Raw genomic sequence first — 22,001 nt, forward strand, 5'->3', positions numbered from 1 at the left:
ATTCCCTGGTTTCCAGTATACGTCCTCTATCATTTTTATACACATTATTTATTAGGTAAAGAATGTTCTGAATTACTGATAACTAGAAGAACTCTAAAATATCTATATCTATATCTATATCTATATCTATATCTATATCTATATCTATATCTATATCTATATCTATCTATATATATATATATATATATATATATATATAATTTATTGTATTGCTTGTGGGAGAAATTTTCCTGAACTAATTGTTCCCTGCTTAGACTGGACTGAATATGATAACTGGAAAGAAAATAAACCTCAATTATAGCTCTTGAGTCTAGAATAATCTGAATTTTGATCCCAGTGCTACTATTTACAGACTATGTAAATTTGGAAACATTTTTTAATCCCATCAGGTGTCAGTTTCTTTATCTTTGAATTTGGTGTAAAAATGACATCAACATAAAAATGCAATTTTACATACTAAATCCAATAATACATGTGTCATAGTCAGAATAATGGTCCTCCAAAGATATCTGTGTTCTGATTCTCAAGACCGGTGAATAAGTCACTTTACATGTCAAAAGGGACTTTGCAGATGTGATTTAACTTAAGGATTTTTGAGATGAGATTATCTGGATGGGCCCAGTGGTCAGAGGGTGAGGAGAGGTGAGGACAGAAGCAGACCCTGGAGTGATGTTCTTTGAAGATGGAGGAAGAGGCCATGAGACAAGGAATGCAGGCAGCCTCGGGGAGATAGAAAAGGCAAGAAAATGGACTCCCGCTGAGAGCCTGCAGAAGGAACACAGCCCTGCTGAAACCTGGATTTAAGGACTTCTGGCCTCCAGAACTATAAGAAAATTAATTTGTGTTGTTTTAAGCCACTAAATGTGTTGTAACTTGTTACAATAGCAATAGGAAACTAATACAGTATTTAAGATGTTTAGAACAGTGCCTTCTCATTTAAGATCCTAGCGTAATATTATCTCAGGGCATTCTGCCCCTTGCAAACCCGATAAGAATAGCTTAAAACCCAAATCCATTATTTGTGAGACTTCAGCGCCTTCCCCCTGATTACTGAGGCTCCCCGTGGGGCTTACATGATTTGGCCATCTCTGACTTTGAAGCTCTGAATTGGTTTCAGAACTGAGTTTTTGCTGAATTGGTTCAATTTATAAAATACTGTTCCATGAATACTGCCAAGATATGAATGCAGCCCCTTTCCAAGAATAAAAATAAAACATTTACATAAGGATTTTTCTCTGTTTGGGGAGGGGGGGGCAGGCTTGCTTAGGTAAATAGAGAAAAATTTATTATCATTGCAATGCAAAAATCTTAAAATTGATTATTCAATATGACTGTTCTTAAAATTTTCTTGCTACTCCATCATTTTGCTTCCCGTATCTAAATTCCTCTTAAATCTTACAGAGCAGTTTATCTCCTTTTGTTTTCTCACCATTCCTGCCCCAATTCAGGGATCCTGGTAGAACACTAAACATACTCGGGAGCCAGGCAGCAAGGCAAATATCTTTACTTCTATCTAGAAGGGTGTGCACACACATGGTCTGGGAGCACACACACACTGAGCAGGCGGTCTGCTTGGCTTTTCAATCCTGATGCATGTGACCTGTCCCTCACTCTTGATTGGAGCTCAGGCCCACAGTCTTTCGTCATTGGCTAATTCAAAGGGAGGATTGGCCTTTGCTGTTTCAAGATGGTAGCCCCCAAGGGAGCTGTAAGTCATGCAGCCAACATAGTGCTGTCTAAACTCTTCTTTGACAGAAAAGATGGCTTGTTTATTCTCACAATTCCCCCCTTTTCTTTATTTAAACTCTTTTCTTCAAACTCAGCTGACATTCATTGACTTTCATGCTTGCAGTGTCTAGGAGACTAATTTGCTGCTTGGTCAATATGGTTTCAGTTAACCTTTGGATAATACATGGGATTATGTAACATCCCATCACTGTAACTCCTAATCAAAGGGGTGTACATGGATGCCATCGCCCCCTTCTGCTTTCAAACCATTGTCTAGTGAATTGGAGAAAGGGTCCTCAATCCCAGGTTCCAGCTCACTCATTAGCTAAAGCTGCCAATGCCTGCAGGGCCTCAGTGATGGTCCATCTGGCTGTGTTGTCAGGGATGAATGTACAGCACTGACTCCCAACATTACACATATATCTTCTTTTTCTGCCAGAATCATATTCAAGGCCAACCTATTCTCCGAGGTCATTCTGCTGGTGGCATCTAGTTGTTCAGCTATACCTTTAACTGCATCTCGAGTATAGTTAACAAGCTTTTGCTGGTTATCCTATATAACAGTGGTTCTCAACCTTCCTAATGCCGCGACCCTTCAATACAGTTCCTCGTGTTGTGGTGACCCCCAACCATAAAATTATTTTCATTGCTACTTCATAACTGTAATTTTTCTACTGTTATGAATCGTAATGTAAATATCTGATATGCAGGATGTATTTAGGGCACCCCTGTGAAAGGGTCGTTCAACCCCCAAAGGGGTCACGACCCACAGATTGAGAACCACTGCTATATAATAAAAGGCTGATATGCAAATTGACCAAACAATGTAACAACCAGTCACTATGATACACACTGACCACCAGGGGGCAGACACTCAAAGCAGGAGCTGCCCCTTGGTGGTCAGTGCACTCCCATGAGGGAGTGCCGCTCAACCAGAAGCCCTGAGCTGGGCTTATGGCTGGTGAGCGCAGCGGTGGTGGCAGGAGCCTCTCCTGCCTCCAAGGCAGCACTAAGGATGTCCAACTGACAGCTTAGGCCCGCTTCCCACGGACAGTGGGCCTAAGCCATCAGTCAGACATCCCCCAAGGGCTCTCAGACTGTAAGAGAGCACAGGCTGGGCTGAGGGACCACTTGCTGAATGCATGAATTTCATATACTAGGCCTCTAGTAGTAAAGATAATTAATCTAACCACATTCTTGTTTACAGTGGGCCACCAGAACAGAACAGACTCAAATCCTGCAGCAATCTGATTTCTAGCCTTAAACTCCTTTGGCATTCCTCCTGGAACTCCAATGGAACCTATGTATATATGGGGATCAAAGGAGCCCTCTGGACTCTCTTTCCTCTTCCTAGTCTGTCCATTGGAAAAGGTTTACGTATGCCGAAGTGAAAGGGATAGCCAATTATATCAGATCACAAGTTCTGCTCCATTTGATGGGCAAGGCCCAAGTCAGGGTCCTCCATAACGCCACCAGACATCAGCACCGGGTATCGACAGTGCAGCAGGATGCACTTGGCCATTTACACATCCGGATAAATTTCTCATAAACTCCAAGTATTGTTACTCCCTCTCCTCCCTGCCCCTTGGGAGGCAGGAGGTATAGTTTACGTGCAAGGATGGGGGCTGGATCATTTTGGGGGGTCCTTGCTCTTTACCTCTGTTGAATGGGAACAACAGGGCAAGAGTCTTACAGGAGGTGTTTCCCCAGGCAGTTTCCTCCTGGTACAAGGCAAGCACATATTCCATCCCATTACTGTCTGAGGTCCATCCGAACAGAAATGGGACCACTTGGGCGTCTAGCCTTCCTGCCACGCAAGCGTAATATCGCTTTTATTTAGGGTGCATACAGGATATTTAATCCATTCCACCCAGGCATTCATTCCCTTATATCCTACTTCTATTTGCATGGTGGTGGCAATGGCCTAGGGGATCTTGTCCTGTGACTTCTATTCCTAAATCTAGTCCTAGCCAATCTTTTGGCCTAAAAGCTGAAATATCCAAGTCATTCAAGTTACCTATAACCAATACTTAACTGGGTAAGCATGATCCAGATTGTATATCTTTCTCCAGCCCACATTGTAAGCCCCTGCAATTTGTCAGATCTCTAAAGCAAATAGAACTCAGTACATGATGGTTATTAAGCTAGCTAACAGTTTTTAGCATCAGTTTCAAGGGAATATGTCGTGGTATGGCTGTTCAAGTTGAGGTGTGTCTGCCCTTAACCCGTGTGTGATGGGTCCAACCCCACTCTGCAGTGCAAACAGCAGTCTCTGTGATAAGCAAGACAAGGTAGGGTCCTTCCCAGGAGGGTTCCAACTTGCTTCCCCTCCAAGTCTTGATTAGAACAAACTTGGTCTCCTGGTTGATGGCGATGAACCGGAAACTCAAGAAGGCCTTGGGTCAGGAGGCCTTCTTACCTAAGAGAAATTAAAGTAGAAGACATACCCAGTACATAGTTCTTAAGAAATTTGCTCCCTAGTTTCCATTGTAGGAAGATCTTGAGGCATTCCAGGGCCTATTGGAATCACCTACAGTCAACTCTAGGTTAAAAAAAAACCAAAAAACTTTTCTTAAAATTTAAACCCTAGGAAGGTTGTCAAACCCATTCTACCAAAAGATTACATAGTATTCAAAATGACAAGAGGGTATTAAACACAAACATAACCTAGTAAAACTTTAGTTCCCACAACTAATATTACTTTTTTTAATACCTGATTAATATAATATATAACAATTTATAGAACTTTTGCTTCAGAAAAGGACTAACCAAAATAAGGTTTATTTTCTAACTTCATTTGTCCTTGGGTGTGGTCAGCAAATAACACTAATTGGATTTCTGCCATCAGTCTCCCTGAGTACATTGATAAAAGCTATTTACTTTCTGTTTAGGGAGGCAAAATGCAAATCATTCACTCATAAGTGTCCTTGGTTAGGGAATATAGGGTTTATTAGATGGCTCCAAATTGCTGTTTAATTATTTCAATTTCCCTATTCTATTTATTTTGGCTTATAAGCCTGTGTCATTTATTCAATTTTTTTAAACATTTTTTTTTACAAATATTCTATAACTTTCACAAATCTCTCTTTAGAAACCTTATAATTTTCAGAACTAATCAGCTTTAGAAACCACTTTCTTTCTTCTTCAAAGTGTATTTTCATGTCTCATGCTTTCTCTATAATACCAAAACCATTTCTTTTTATAATTTTAGAATTCTTAACCCTTAGAAACCTTTAATTTTTAGGTGGCATATAAGTAATTAATATGCCTCAGATTAGCAATACATTCACATTTTAAGAGATATTTCCAATAAAATACAAGACTTATTCATTAATAGATTCAAATCCATCCTCTATACCGGTATTTTCCCTAAGAGGCAAATTCAAATTAATTAATGTTTCAATATCCTGTTACTTCAAAATATTTATATGTTTATCATTTAACCCAGCAATGCTCCAAAACCTTTAAGTTATCAAAGACTTCGGAAAATTATGTATAGGCATATGAGGCTGGAGAAAGGGGTGGAGAGAGAAGGGAGCAGGTCCCATAGCCTGTTCCCAGACCTCTACCTGCTTGGATTCAAAACTGCCAGTTTTCCTTAGTGATAACATGCTAAGGTTCGGGTGACGAGTTCAGCCTCTGATAGTAGCCGGACTGTTAAGTAAAGAAATGTTCTTTGGGAAGGGGGTGAGAATGTGGCCTTGGGATCTAAAGGCTCAGTGAGAGTCCCTTCCTCTTTTTCTGTGACCCATATGCTCCCTTCCCCAGATGGCCATACCCGACCTTCAAATCACTCCCCCTTCTTTTCCCGAGAACAGTATTCCCAAGGCAGCCATGGGCTCAGGTCTATGTATACACCTGTGGGCCCCAAAATGCATCTAGGTGGTCAGCTAGGCCACATGGGTCTTCCAGCAGAGGGCTTAACTCTTTTTTTTACACTGCTCCAACTCCGTTCACAACCTAGAAAAGCTGTTTCCTGGAGGCACAGAGGCCTCAGGGCCAGTTGGAGCCTTATCAGGACAGCCCTCCTCCTGAGGGGGAGGCTGGGATTGTAAATCGCCATCTTGGATGTTCCCTTAGATTGTCCCCCGGCCGCATAGGGAGGGGAAGGCAAGGCAAGGGATCCCCCTCCTCTGTCTGCCCTTGTTCTCTTTTAGGCCTCTCTGCCTTCACAGGGAGAAGGACAACTGGCCCCTTCCTCCAACAGAGAGTGACTGGACTTTTATTATTAACATATTTATAATTATTACTGAAAAGCTCTATCATAAATCCTTCATTTTCGTTACATCAACTTTGAGAATTTAAAGCCAATTATTACCTAAAGCTTTTTCTTGACCAATTTTGTAAGAGGGATAACTCAATGTACTATTTTATTTTTCTCTGTAAGAACAGGAGTGCCCCTGCTTACTGCTAGAGGGTACGTCTACAGATCTGTTCCTCCCAGTGTTATGGGGAAAAACAGAACATTGGGGACTAGTTATGGTTATATTACCATATAATATATGGGGATATATTAATTATGCTGTTAACCATGATTACCCTTTTCATTCAAACAAAGGACATACCAACCTGACTGGGAGTCCTATGCCCCCGGGATGTGGGAGTCACCCTTGTAATGTGGTCAGTCCTCATACAAGAACTGCCCATTATCATGGAAGCATTAACCTTGTTGCCCAACCCAGCCTGCATAGCTTACTTCCCCATATTCATAAACCAGGGAAGAGCAAACTAAAGTCCCTAAAAGATAGAAAGCCAACATTACATTACAGATACACAGACAGAAATCTCACTAGCTAAGAGTTTCTGGTGGCTAACACCCTGAGAGGGAGAGCAGGAAGAGTCCCCAAGAAAAAAATTGTTGGCAGCTGCTGGGACTTTCCTGCCGTCTCTGTCACGTGTTCAGCCTCACCACACATAACTGGGCTTCCCCAAAGCAATTAATTTGTTTAATTTTTAAACAAATTAAACAAACAAGAAAGAGACATAAAACATCAACTGAAAAACTCTTATACAGGTGAACACAACACACTAAAAGTTTACACCACAGAATCCCCTGCATTAAGAACCACTAAAGCAGAGCAATGTCTTCTGTCCCTGATTTGGGAACTGCCTCCCCACCCCCACCCCGAATCTCAGCATTCTCCCCAATGGACTATTTCAGGGGAATATATTCCCGAGGCCTAGAATTTCTATTTCCCATCCTTGGCAGGTCTTTTGTGACTATGTTCTCAACCCCCCATATTGGAAGTTTTAAGATGGTGGCCCCCAAGGAAGCTGCAAATCATGCAGCCAACATGGTGGCTGCCAAGTCACGCAGTCCAAAATGGTGGCTATCCAAGCTGTTCTTTGGCAGAAAAGATGACTTGTTTATTCTCACAAGCTCAGGATTTCACCTTCAGATACCAAGGAATTTTCCTAAACATGATAGCCTACCAAAAATAAAACTTGATGCCAATTATGAAGATTATACATATTCTTTTCACCACTCAGTAAGTGTTAGCTAAGGGGGGAAAAATCCATGTACCCAATGGTCATAACTGAGGATAAGCTTGCTCATCAGTTTCTCATCAGTTTTTTGGGGTGATAAACGTCACCTGGATTGAGGGTGCAGCCTTGAGGCCAAAGAAGCAATTCTTCAAATAAACTTTACTAAGTGATACTGATATCAACTTTGTAATTGTGACTCACTATCAATTTCAGCAATCTGATGAGTGTGATTAGAATTCAGCATGTTCAGGCTTTCCCCCTCTCTGTTCTCATAGTCTCTTAAAACAGATTCTATTAAGTTGGTACAGTTATGTTCTACAGAAATTAAGTTTAAAACATGGGAGCTCATCCCTATAAAATTAAAATCCCAACCATATGTACATTATTTGTTCCTTTACTTAAGTTCACATTCTTACTAGCATTTGCAAAGTGGTGTGTGTGTTTAGATTTTGAGCTGCTCACGGGCCAGGTCTTCCTGGATTATGTTGTGCCAGCAGTGAGGGTCACACTGCCCTTAGACATCAAATATACATGATTTGTAATTACAGTGACTTTTTCTGTCAGTGACCATGTAGAATACACCTTAATAAATGAATACTACAGCAATATGATTTCCATTCACTCCCAAGTATCACAGGACCATAGCTTCTAACAGCCTATTATAGTGTTCTGACCTAACCTTCAAAATGTCAATAAATTGGATTATAATGTAAGCCATTCTAAATGTCTTTGAAAGAAGACAGATGGATGTTATGCTGTCATGAATCTGAACCTCTGGGAAGTCTATGTTCAGAAAAACAGGAATTAATGTTTTTGCTTTAGCTGGTAATACTCTATGCTACCTTCATTTGCTATTGGCCAATAATAATAATTTTAAAATGAATGACTTGAGTGTGAAAAGTTAAAAAAATTTTCAAAAAACACTTTAAGCTTGAAATGCTCAACCCATCCAGTTTTGGGTTTTTTTGTTTGTTTGTTTGTTGTTTTGTTTTGTTTTTTTGTTTTGTGTTTTTAATCTTTGGCACCTTTGATCCCATAGATATAGATTATCAGGCTGCTTCCACCACGATGTGAGCACATTTCCATATGGAAGTGTTAATTAATTGCAGAGGTGACTCACTACTGCTGAGCAATTGCATTCAGCAAGGTGAACAAATGGAAAAACAGGGAGGGAGGACTCATTCTTAGAGATGTTCACTGTTGCTTCTCACCCAGATCATTTGTTAATGATCCTGGGAATTCTTTCTGAACATTTTTTTTCCCTCATAGAGAGCCCAAGGCATTCAGCTTACTTAACCATAAGCATTAAAAAAATCTAGAAATGGCAATCCCTTAAATTAGCAGAGACTGATGCTCTGTTGCATAAATTTCTACAGGCCACAACACCAATTTCTGAGAACCAGCGTGTATAGGGGTCCTGTCAAAGTCTCAATGATCCCTCCCTTCTCAGGACCCTTGTGGGTTCCTGGTGACCATATTTGTACACCTGTGACTTTCCTTCCAGCTCGTACTAAATAATTTTGGGAGAGTTGGCACCTAATCCGAGGTGAACCAAGGAAATACTCTGGGGAATTGTGCATTAGGAGCAAATAGATCCCAAGAAGGAAGTTTCACTAATGTCAGAGATTTCCAGAGGAAGTCGCCAGGCACATCCTACAGCTCAGTTTCCTGGAGCTGCCTTGATTCCCTCCCTTTCTGAGTTATGATTACTCAGCTTTTCTTGGGATCATATAGGATCTGGGGCAAGAGAAACTAACTTGTCCAGGATATCATAACTGAAAAAATATGAAGTCATGGACAAGTCTCTGGTATGATGTATGGTTTCCCAAGGTAATATCAATTAGATTTATTTTATCTATTGATTGCTGAATGGATTGATCATAAAGACAGCAATAGTAAGTTCAGTTATGCTTTCCAAAAGTTGAGTGTTTTTTTATTATTGCAACTGTAGGATCCATGCACATGAGACATTAATTATTCATTTTACACACAAGGCTTTGTTAGCTTTTCAAATTGCTTTGTAAAAACTCCAGAGCTTCACAACGTGTGAATCAGTGGTTCAGCGTAAGATTTCAAGGCATGTCCTGATTTTGATGTGATGCGGTTAATTAACCAGATGACACCTGTCTGAAAATGAGGTCAATTAAGTGAGGTATGCCGACCAGTGGGAGTCAAATGCTATTTTCAAGTATCTCTAAGGCTCGTTAACAGTCCCACAAATAATATTTCATTCTATTTTTATGTTAAAATGTTATAATTATTTAAAACTATAATAAAAAACAAGTACACTATGTAGTGTCCTGTGTACATTTTAATGCATTCAAGACCACCTCAATATTAACTTACGCAGCCAGGTTAATTTACGCAGAGCATGGAGAATTTTTGCTTTGAAGCAAGTAACGCTTCCTTTTAATCCAGCGGTTCTCAACCTGTGGGTCACGACCCCTTTGGGAGTCGAATGACCCTTTCACAGGGGTCGCCTAAGACCATCCTGCATATCAGATATTTACATGATGATTCATAACAGTAGCAAAATTACAGTTATGAAGTAGCAACAAAAATAATTTCATGGTTGGGGGTCACAACATGAGGAACTGTATTTAAAGGGCCAGAAGGTTGAGAACCACTGTTAATCCATCATTAAGCTCCTGCTAGAGATCAACTACCTGTGAATGTATCTGAACCATGTAGAAAGGTGTCATTGATCATAGAGGTGGTTACTTGGCACACAGGTATGGGTTTTTTTTACCCAATTCAGGGTAGCCTATAACTGGTCATATAAGATTTTTAGAAACAAATGTTTCACTATTATCAGGATTTTCTCAACACTATACTAATAAAATACAACAAAAAAATATTGCTGCTGAGGGAGATTTAAGGCCCTAATTATAATTCCTGCTTCCAAATTTGTGTGGTCATTAAAATAGATGTCAACATTGAACTTATAAGATAATTTTATATTAACAAAATACTCTTTTTACTTATTTTATTTCTATTTTATAGATTGAGCTTCTATTTAAGATTTTGCTTCATTAATGTTTTCCTCAAAGGAAATGGTTTGAAAACCACCATTAAGCCAAATTTCTCAACCTTGGCACTACTGACATTTTGAAACAGATAACTCTTTACTGTTGGGGGCTTTCCTGGTCATTGCAGGGTGTTAGGCAGAATCCCTGGCCTCCACCGAGTGGATGAAAGTATCAGGCCTCCACCACCAGCCTGACAATCAAAAATGTCTACAGATATTGCCGAATGTCCTTTATGGGGGAAAATTATCTGCTGGCTAAGTCATAGGATCATAGGACTTGCCACACTTTAGTAATCTATGTATGTATATAAAGCCCATGGCCCTAACACCATGACAACCAAAGACCTGAGCGGGTGTGCGGGGATGCAAGCACGGTGAGGCCACACAGGTGGGTGGGGCCACGCTAGTTCTCGTGCTGGGCTTCTAGTTTATAGATAATTTTCACAATCTTTTTACTTATAAGAAACTATGAAACAATTACTATAGTAGGGTAGATAGATAATTTTTAAAACATTTAAAAATATGTATTGTGTTGTCTTGTTAAGGGTGTTTTAAAATACTTGCAGGCCATAAAAACAGGCTTGTGAAATTGTATTTTTAGAAAACAAAAGATACGCAGTATATATTTTTAAGTAAAAAAATTAATGCATGTAATTATGAGAGCAGGAGTCAAGAAAGAATCTAATAAAATCCTTGCATGTGCTAAATTCTGGACTATAACTAGTCTTTAAAATTTTTGTAAAACACTTGGAAGAAATGTTTTATAAATTGAACCTGAATTTTTTTTTTTTTTTGCTTTTGCCTATTGCTCAAATAAATCTTATTACATTGACCAACATCCTGTCTAAGAAAGGCTTCAAAGGGAATGCCCCAATGCTCATCCTGTGAACTCTCATCTTTCATAAGGAAAGCCTGTGAGAAATTGGAAAGGATTAGGGTCTTTTGTAACAGTGTTTTAAGAAGAAAGTTCCCGTTAGGTTAACACACATGACCAAAACAATAAGTCACCCTGGCAGCCTCAAAAAACATAGGAATGAAGAGTACTTTGTCAAATTTAGATACTCTGTTAGTGGGAGCGTAAATTGGCACAATCTCTACCAAGGGCAATGTGGCAAAACTTACAATGCATATACCTTTTTCCAACCATTCCCTTTCCAGAAATAGCCAACAGATAATAGTGAGACATAGTGGGGTGTACCAGTATATTCAGTGCATCTTCATTTGTAAAACTAAAAGACAGGGAACAGTGTAAATGTCCATCAAAAGATGACTGGGAATATAAAGTATGGTATTTCCATACAACTGAACACATTGCAGTAAAATTTTTAAGACAGCTTATTATTTACGGATATAAAACCAATTCCAAGATGCATTGTTAATGCAAACAAGAAAGGTTCAGAGAAGGTAGGCAGCTGTCTAAGAAGCTATCCTCTAAGAAGATATAGCCATACTCCTATTTGCACAAGGAATATTCATGGAAAATTTCCAATGTTGTGGGGATTAAAGTAGCAAGGAAACTTTCTATTATTAAATTTGAATATTTTGAATTCTTCACATTACAATCACGTTACTTTGTGAGAGAAGACCATGCCATTTTTCAAAGAAAAGTACTTTCTCAATTCCATAGTAATATGCAATATTCGTAAGAGTGATAGCCTAGGAATTTCAGTTACTCTCAGATTCCATAGCCCAGGCAAATGAAAATGGAGGGATAATGGAAACCCAGGTGAGATATCTAGAGTCAGGGTTTGGGGTCTTGCATAAAAACATAAGCTCAACTTGAGTTGGTGACTATGTGGTATGAACACCAATCCTAAGGTAGTGTAATGTTTCTTTCCTGGTTATATTGAGTATAGGTGGACCAGGATCTCAGAGATGAATTTGACAAATCTCTGTAATAGTGGGTAGTGTTAGGCACCGAAAGTTATAGAGGACAGGTTTTGTTGTTGTTGTTTTGGTGTTTTATTATTAGGTTGTAGCAGGAGATGAAGGTAGGCTTTGATGCATATTGTAGATGACCTACTCATAGGCAGAACTTACTGAAGATACTGGCAGAGACATTGCCAGGATGCTATGGGATAAAAATAGCTATAATAATGACCAGCATTTGTGGAGCACACATCTCTTTTAATTCTCACCGCCATTCATCCTACGTAGTAGGTGTTATGATGGATAAGGGGACTGAGGCTCATGGAGCTCAATTAAATAGCCCAGGCTCATAAGACTAGTTAGCAGCAAAGAAAGACTCAAATTCAATCTGCCTGCCTTCAAAAATTTTAACCACCAAATTTTTATGCCCATTGGTAACATGATCCAGGGCTGGGAAGCCTGGAACCGGAGGCCATCATACTTATGATGCTATCTTTCTCTCTCTCATCCTGACAGAATCACAACCACAGCTGCGTGTATGATGGATCTCCGAAGATATCCTCTGGATGAACAAAACTGCACTCTGGAGATTGAAAGTTGTGAGTTACTTGGACAGGGGAAAGGAAAGGGGGGTGCATGCTTGACTCAATTAAATTCCACCTTGTGTTGAATGATTGCTAGGATATTTTCAGCTATACTATGCTGCCAACTTTTTAAGGGTTTCCCACTCTAGTGACATTTCTCCTTATACTGGTGGCTCCAAGTTCATTTCAATGAGGTTAAATTTTTGAACCATGAGGAAAAGTCTACTTAGTTTAGCAGGACAATTCTTGCTATCTCCTCAGAGTGGAGTTTCTCCCAAGGTGTTCTAACACCCAAACTGCATTAACAAGAGGGGGGAAAACATTTTAGTATGTAAAGGCTTTAAGAGATTGTTTTTGATTTGATAGTCTCCACCTGGAGGGTTGTAAATTGTTGTATTTTAGAAAAACACTATGGTAGGGTCTTGTGCGCTTTTGCCTTTCTTCATAGGAAGAATAAACCTTCATGATGCTCGTGCATTGGGCCAAAGACTTGCCATGTTTCAGGTCTAGTGAGTAATTTTGGTTTGTCTTCTTGGGCTGTTTTCATTGATTGTTTTCTTAACAATTTGAATATTTTAGTCACTGATACTTAATGTGATTGACTTTGTTTCATTGTTTCATATGAATATTTTAGTCACTGAGACTTAGTTTGATTGACTTTGTTTCATTGTTTCATAGCTATCAACAAGCAGGCATTTAGTCCATTTATTGTGAATACCAGGCCTAGGCCATTTCCTGGTTTTAAGGGACACAGAAAGGTGCAGTAGTAAATTCAGAGCATTATAATGCCACCTACTGTAATTGTAATGTGAGAAATAGACAGATATTCACTTAAATCATCTGAAATTCTTCCCAGATCTAAGCATCAGAATAGTAAAAGAAAATGGGAAAAATTCAGTGACTTCATAGAATTATTAAAGAATACCAGTAAATATAGTACTGTACTCCTAATTATCTGATTATTAAGGAACTAGAGGCCCAGTGCACGAAATTCATGCACTCGGGGGGGGGGGGGGCAGGATCTCTCAGCCCAGCCTGTGCCCTCTCACAGTCCAGGAGTCCTCAAGGGATGTTTGACTGATGGCTAAGTCCATTGTCAGACATCCTCAGTGCTGCCACAAAGGCGGGAGAGGCTCCTACCACTGCTGCTGCACTCGCCAACCATGAGCCTGACTTCTGGCTGAGCAGCGCTCCCCCTGCGTTGAGCGGGATTGGGCCGAAACTGACTCTCTGACATTCCCCGAGGGATCCTGGATTGTGAGAGGCCACAGGCCAGGCCAAGGGACCCCACCTGTGCACGATCAGGGCCTGGGAGGGATGCAGGAGTTTGGCCAGTCAGGGAGGGACCATGGGAGGGCTCCAGGGCATGTCCAGCCTGTCTTGCTCAGTCTCAATTGGCTGGGCCCCAGCAGCAAGCTAACCTACTGGTCAGAGCATCTGCCCCCTGGTGCTCAGTGCACGTCATAGCGAGCAGTTGGGCAGCCTTAGCATATCATTAGCATATTACGCTTTGATTGGTTGAATGGATGACTGGATGACCGGACACAGCATTTTAGGCTTTTATTAGTATACTAGTGGCACAGTGCACAAAGTTTGTGCACATTAAAAGGGAATTAATTAGAGGAAATATTTTAATATTGCTATTTGCCCTTTCTCTATAATAGAAATGTCAGAGATGAAAGAAAATTAGTAAAATGTATATGAAAATCTTCCTCCTGTCAGAGTCTGGGGTGCACCACAGGACCCAGAGTCAAGTCCCTGCCGACCCGCGCACGCCTTGAAATCGCATGAGACCTAGACCCAGCTGGCCCCACCCCCATTGGGCGAGATGCAGACCCGGCCGGTCTCACCCCTGTCAAGCCCCGCTGGGTGGGGAGCACAGCCTCAGGTCCCCTGTCAAGCCCCACTGGGTGGGGGGGTTGCAGCCTCAGGTCCCCCACCCCGGCCCAGTGCCACGCAGCCTCAGGTCCCTGCTGATCACTCGTTGAGGGAACCCCACTTCCGCTGTGGGCACAGCTATCTTGTGACAGCGTGAGGATTAATTTGCATATTACCTCTATTATATAGGAGAATAGGATTGCATTAATTTTCTACTTTTACTGAACACAAACATAGAAATAGATAAATATACTTTTGTAGATATAGATATAGATTCAGACACAGATGGTGATATACTACCACTAAAACTAGAAAGAACAAGAAATATTCTAATTTTAAAATGCATTATATAAGTAAGCTGGTTGATAGGTGTTACTATGTGATGTGATGACTTTTGATTTAAATGACAACCAAATTCAAAAGGTAGCAATGAAATATGAACACAATCATTTATTAATGGCCAGTAATAGTTTATAAATAAGGCAGAACTTGAGCTAAGCAAGTAAACCATTAGCTTTTGGAATGGACATGGAAAGAGGCCATCATGGGTTGCTTCATACGGATTGCCTTTTAGCCTTGGCATCTCTTCTGTGGATTGTGATCTTTTACCTTTACTTCACTGGACAGCAGTAGGATATGACATCCTCTCAAAATTCAAAGACCTTATGGTTTACATCAGTCACCTAAAGAAGTAATGAGTTTGACAAGTCCTTAAATTTATTCTGTGTTGTAAATTATCAAGCTAAAATTATCAGGATTTATTGTCTCCTAAAATGCATTTTTATTTTATAATACATATTGAGTTTTTATATTATTATAAGTTATACTTTTCTTTAAGTAGGCAATTAAATTTATTCATATTTAGGAAATAGATGGCTTTGAAGTCCATTTATTATATCATATAATGACCAAAACAAAACTATAAATGAGGAAGAAATTAAACATAAGTTTCATGTGGCAGGGTTGGGGGAAGCACCAACAGCCAGATACCCCAAAATAATTATAAAATATGGTGTCAGGTAATAGGTGGTGACCCAGGTATATGGAGTCATTGAGGAAATTCAGGAATATGCCATCAGCTGTCTGGACAGATGGATGAAGCAGGTAACTGGACCCCTCAAGTCAGCTAATAGGTAGAATTGCAGGCAGATGGTGGCCGTCATTCAAGTGACCCAACAGCAGGTCACAGAACTCCAGTCCCTACAGATATTTACCTAAAGCAAAGCAGAGACTCGAGTCTGTAAGAGTCTGTGTAATGAGGAGTTTATAACGGCAGGAATTTGGGAGAAAGGGTGAAAAAAATCACAGAACTGCCTTGTACTTGCCAGACCGAAGCTAGGCATTAATATAACAGCTCCGTAACATAAATATTTCTACCAACTTTTGAGAGATAATGTATCAGAGGCTCAGAGAAGTGAAATAACTTACCCTGGCCAAGGATAGTGGTGAAGTGGGGCTTCAAACCCAGGTAATCTTACTGTCATAGAATCCTGCAATCAACAGGTGAGCAAGGGAGCAGAACATTATCCCTAATACAGGTTAAAATAGAGCCCGGAAGCTGAGGCAGAACTGGCTTTCAGGTCAAAGGTCAAATGATTGCAACTGCAGAGAGGGTAGTCTGTGGATGCAGGAAGCCAGGTAGTCCTTGATTCCATTCATGTTAACCTAAAAAAAACAAACAAACAAACAAACAAACAAAAAAAAGCGTAAAGGCCTCAAATGACAACATTGTTTAGCTTTAATATTTTAGTTAAAATGTATACCTTCTTAACAATAGATAAATCAATGTTAAGAGATCTTAAATATTAAAAGGAATAATTCCAAGCAACGAAGTATCATATGGCAATACTGTGGAGTTCAAATGAGCTTTGCTTTTTCCCTGCCTAAGTACATAATCAATATGTTGTTAAGTACTAATAAATACAGAATCTGGTATTCATCTTTTTTTAACTCTTCATGAAGAAGCGTGTGTTGCATTATTTGCTAAAATAGCTCTCCCTGAATTTATGAAGCCTGTAACTGAACTTTAAAGTGATTACAAATGAGAGGCTGTCGTGTATGTTGGGAAATAAGAATGATAAAGTAGACATGCCGCCAAAGTAAAGTTGAACCGATTATACTTTTGCGAACAATAGAATAGACACATTACCTACCTTACAAAATGCACTAGTTTGTATTCTCTTCCATCACAATCCCAAGGATGGGGCAATGTTTTGCTTGGTTCGGTCTTTTGAGAAAAATTAAAGATGTTTTGCTTTTTTTAAATGTCATCCAATCGAGTAAAATTGGAAAGGTTATAAAGCCTTGTTAAATTGAAATTTTAGTTGAACTTGGAGCAGATCAATAGCTTTCTAGCCCTGGGATGCTATAAAAACAGTTAATGGCACATAGAAAAATTGATCAAGAAATTTAGTACTAAGAGGATTTGGAATTTGAAATCAATAAAGCTGTCATGTGAAGGTTTGATAGCCACGAGCTGCATGTAGATATAGAAGGACTTGGGATAACCATCATGGGGGATTCAGGTGCCTTTTCCAATTCTCTGCGGCAACAATGGAGGAAGATATTGACCCGAATCTCATCCTCTCAGTACAAGAAGATCGTGTCACTTGTCACTTACACCCAAAGCAGTAGCAGCCGTCTCAGGCCTGAAATCTCTCAGCAGGCTCACCCATCTTGATCTACACTTCCTTGTGTCTTCACCATTCTAAGCTGGCCCTCCGTATTTCAGAGGAGGAGGTGCTCCACTTCTTTTATAGCCTGACCTTGGCCCCTGTGCTCAGGATTCCATCTGTCTTCCTCCTCTGAGAATTGATTTTTTTTCAAGTTCACACACACTCCACCCCTGATCACTTTGATCCTCAATCTCACCTTCTGGCTAGCCCTTTATTCAAAGCCTAAAAACAAGTTTAAACTCTTCTCATTATCAAACACTTCTTCTGTCCCCCTACAACTCCTCTTAAGCTTTCTGTAATTACTCTCCTTTTCTTCAGGCTACCTGGAATAATGGTCTATATCTGTTGTCCAATGCCTCAACTTCCTCTCAGCCCACTGTATTTTGGAACCAGTCTACCCATCTCTCAACCCCACTGATACTGTTCTCAGAAAGGTCACCTCTCTTTATATACCATCTTTATTCCAATAGTGCCCAAATATATATCTCCAGCTCAGTTATGTTCTAAGCCCTAGACGATGTACATAGCATTCTTCTTGGCATGTCTATTTTTATGTTTCAGAGGCATCTTAATTTTCTCAAAAGTTAACTATCATTTTCCCTCCCAAATGAGTTTTACTCCCAGTCTCCTTAATCTCAGTATCCAACCAGAATCCTTGGACTAATTGTTGAAATTTCCCTTATACTCCTCCATTCCAATCTATTGTCAAATACCACTCGTTCTACCTGCAAGGTAGAATGAATGGCTGAGTTGCTTTTATCCATCATGGTTCTTTTGCCTTTTCTCGTCTCATCCTTCAGTTCTCCCCTAAGATGGCACCTCCAGTAAGAGGCTTTCCTGAGAATCCAATCTAAATTACGAACCCGAGTTATTATCTCCAAATTCTGTTAGTTTGCCATATAGCATTTAGTAGCATTTATATGCTTGTGTGTTTATTTTTTCTTCCTTCTGTGGGTTATAATAAAACCCATGGAAAAAAAAGATCATTACTTTGTTCACAAGAATAATTACAACTTAGGGTAGTACTTAATAATGAATATTTTTGGAGTGAATTTATGCTAAATTTCTTAGCTCCAAACTTCTCAAGTCTTTTAAATTTTAGAAGATAGAAGTCTGGTCTTCATTTTCTCAGACCTGATTTAAGGCATGGGTTCTTTTACTTGCCATAAAATATTCTTTCATTTGTACAATTTTATATTTGTGCTTTAAGATTATCTCAGAATTTAAGATTATAAATGTGTCAACTAAGAGCCAGATATGGAAACATTTAGGAATTTCAGTGTGCTGGCAAATGTGATAAGTCCCTATGATTTTTTTGTTTCATTTTTTAAAAACATATCTTTATTGTTGAAAGTATTACAGATGTCCCCTTTCCTCCCTCCCCCTCCCCATTGACCCACTCTGCCCTGCTCCTGCCCCCACCCCAGGCCTTCACCACACTAATTTTTGTTTCATTTGAGCCATTGGCTGTCTATATCCCTCCCACCCGAACCACAACCAATTTATCAAACAAAGGTAACATTTAGTGATACCTGATTATTTTTATATTTGTATCTTGTTTTTAAAAAAATGGTTTGGAAACTTTTAACTTAGGCATTGTCTTAATGTGTCCAATTTAGTGAATCATCCACTCAATCTATCTTTTAGTCTCAGAATATTGTCATTGTGTTGATTTCAATGTTTTCATGTTCACAAAAATAGTAGAAATAAGAAAAATGTGTCTACCTAAATACAGTGGCATAACTTAACTATGGAAAATTTCCTGTGAGAATGTGATTTTTGCAGTTGAAGTGCTGAGTTCTATTTATATAATGTGTTACATCAACACTTGGAAATAAGATCAAAATAAGTGTAATGTCCAGATATGAGACAGGAGTAGTTTTACAAAAGTCTGCCCTTATAAAGCCACATGTGGAGAACTGTGTCCAGTTCTTAATGCTGAATTAAAGTAATTTCCTTTAGAGGAGGATACCAAGCTATCTTGGGGGGAAATTTATGAAGGAATAATAGCCATTGCTGAATGCTTTAAATGCTATCACATAAAAAAAAAATCTTGGGTTTGGTGTTGGCCAGTGTATTAGGATTCTCCAGAGAAACATAACCAGTAGGATGGATGGAGATTTATGAATATATAATTACATATATATAATTTTATAAAGAAATTGCTTATGTGATTATAGAGACTGATAAGTCCCAAATCTGCACAGTAAGTTGGAAAACTAGAGCACTGACAGTGTAGGTCCAGTTCAAAGGCCAGCGTGCTTGAGACCCAGGGAGGACCCGTGTTTCTATTTGAGTCTGAAGCAGGAAAAAGCTGATTGTCCCAGTTCAAAGAAAGGCAGACAGGAGGAATCCTCTCTTACTCTGAAGGTCAGTCTTTTTGTTTTATTCAAGCCTCAACTAGTTGGATGAGGCCTGCTCACTTTAGGGACGGCAATCTACTTTACTCAGTCTACTATCTTATTAGTTAAAGTAGTGGTTCTCAACCTTGGCTGCACATTAGAATCCCTGGGAATCTTTTTAAAATCCTGATTTCTGAACCTCCGGCCTCCGGGATGAGGCCCAGAAATCAGGATTTTAAAAAGATTCCCAGGTGATTCTAATGTGCAGCCAAGGTTGAGAACCACTGAGTTAAAGGCTAATCCCTTCCAAAAGCACCCTCCCAGAAGCAGAAAGAAGAATGCTGGATCCAGTATCGAGGCACTTTGTGGCTCACTCAAATTGATACATAAAAATAACCCACTCAATACTAGATTCGAACCCATTCAATTCACTTCAGTTCAACTAGCATTTCTCACCTATTAACTACATGTTCTCTGCATGCTAAGTGCTGGTGTCACAGCAGCAGCTGGGCAGACAGGTGGGCAGAAGTTACAGGAAGGTAGATGTTGAATTTAAGAAAAATACTTTCCAATGAACCAAGGAACACATTCACGAAATCAGTCCCTTTTTATGAAAGACTTCCCTTATCAGAGACACTTCAACTAATTGGATATGGCCACCTACCAGCATTAATGTAGAAGACATTCCTCATTGAGATGCCAGTTAATTATATAACCTTAAAGATCTCTTTCAGCCCTAAAATCTGAAACTCTGGGAGTTTATTCAATTTAGTTGCATTTCCAGTTAGTAACTTTATGTGCTTGCCTAAAATAATGGTTCTAAAGTAATCCTGATTTATAAAAGATATTAGAATATAGCAAAAATGTTATGAACACATGAACATATAAATACTCACAAGAAAATATGAAATATAGGACAATTACCAGCAAAGCCTTTGAATCATTCTTACTTTATTTCTGCCTGCCAAATCATTAATTCTGATCTGAAGTAATTTAAAAATAGCATCTACAACATACCACACACTTTCTATTCATGGATGCTAAACACCAAAATAACAGAAGTAAATTGAACTTCATGAATGATTCATGGCTTTCCTTGCTTTATGTCCCCATTGTCAAGGAAATTAGCAGCATTGGATATCTCCTTAGATAAATTTGATTTTGCCATATTCAGTAGACTACTTAATGAAAATGAGTATTTCACACTTATGTTTATAGAAATGTTAATGAATTTTAGCGCCTGTAGCTTTTTTGATGAGCAGAGGAGTGGGTGTAGGGAAGGAGGGAATATTTTTTGAATTAATGTATTCCTTTTTCTAGACTGCTTCTTTGAAACTGTGAAAAAACACTCTTTCTGAAAAGTCTCTGATCTTTTTAAGTTACAAAATAAAAGCCAGTGAAGGAATGGAGTTCCTTTTATGAAAATTAGTTTTGCAATCAACTTGACTATAAAGTTAGCCTCATAGCTGTTCACTTCAGCCCTATTACAGTTTAAGTTTATTTTCCATGCCTGGGTAAGTGGCTATGTAGATTGATGAGGATATCTCAGATTTACAGATTTGGATTTCTGAAAATTTCTTCTCTCCATGGTGCTCTGATGAATGGCCATTTTGCTGCTAACTTCTTAAGAGGAAGTCAAAAACAAAGCTATTGCTTTACATAAAGGTTTTAATATTAACCAAACATGTAAAGAGACATTTTATAATGGAATTTTAATCTTCAAGAACAGACACTCTTGTTAAACTGAGGGCTTTGGTTCACTGGGGGTCAAAACTTGATAATAATGACAGCTAATATTTATTGATTATATATTACTAGAGGCCTGGTGCATGAAATCCATGCACTGGGGGCAGAGGGGAATCCCTCAGCCTGGCCTGTGCCCTTGCAGTACGGGACCCTTCACTCCTTACCACCCATCTGCTCACTGCTCCTTACCACTCAGTTCGCTGCTCCTTAGCGCTACTGCGGAGGCAGGAGAGGCTGCCACCACCACTGCTGTGCTCACCAGCTGTGAGCCCAGCTTCTGGCTGAGAAGCGCTCTCCCTGTGGTCAGTTGAGCATCTTCCCCCTGGTGGTCAGTGCACATCATAGTGACTGGTTGTTCTGGTCGTTCTGCCATAATGGTTGCTTAGGCTTTTATTATATAGACTAGAGGCCCACTGCACAAATTCGTGCACCAGTAGGGTCCCTCGGCTTGGCCTGCAGGATAGGGGCTGGGGAGGGACCACAAGAGGGACTGCCGGAGGGCTCCAGGGTGTGTCCAGCCCGTCTTGCTCAGTCCCTATCAGCCAGACCCCAGTAGCAAACTAACCTACTGGTCGGAACGTCTACCCCCTGGTGATCAGTGCATGTCATAGTGAGCAGTTGAGCAGCCTTAGCATATCATTAGCATATTAAGCTTTGATTGGTT

General features: G+C 39.7%; 1 protein-coding gene across 1 annotated transcript in view; it reads left to right on the plus strand.

Moving 5' to 3' along the window:
- GABRB1 (gamma-aminobutyric acid type A receptor subunit beta1) overlaps positions 1-22,001 on the plus strand; it is a 367,547-nt gene that overhangs the window by 261,324 nt on the left and 84,222 nt on the right. The window contains exon 5 of the mRNA XM_036332902.1: positions 12,629-12,711. Coding sequence (XP_036188795.1) covers positions 12,629-12,711 — 83 coding nt within the window. The remainder of the gene's footprint in view (positions 1-12,628; positions 12,712-22,001) is intronic.

Source organism: Myotis myotis, unplaced genomic scaffold (genome assembly GCF_014108235.1).
Source record: "Myotis myotis isolate mMyoMyo1 unplaced genomic scaffold, mMyoMyo1.p scaffold_m19_p_1, whole genome shotgun sequence".
NCBI classification, from domain to species: Eukaryota; Metazoa; Chordata; class Mammalia; order Chiroptera; family Vespertilionidae; genus Myotis; species Myotis myotis.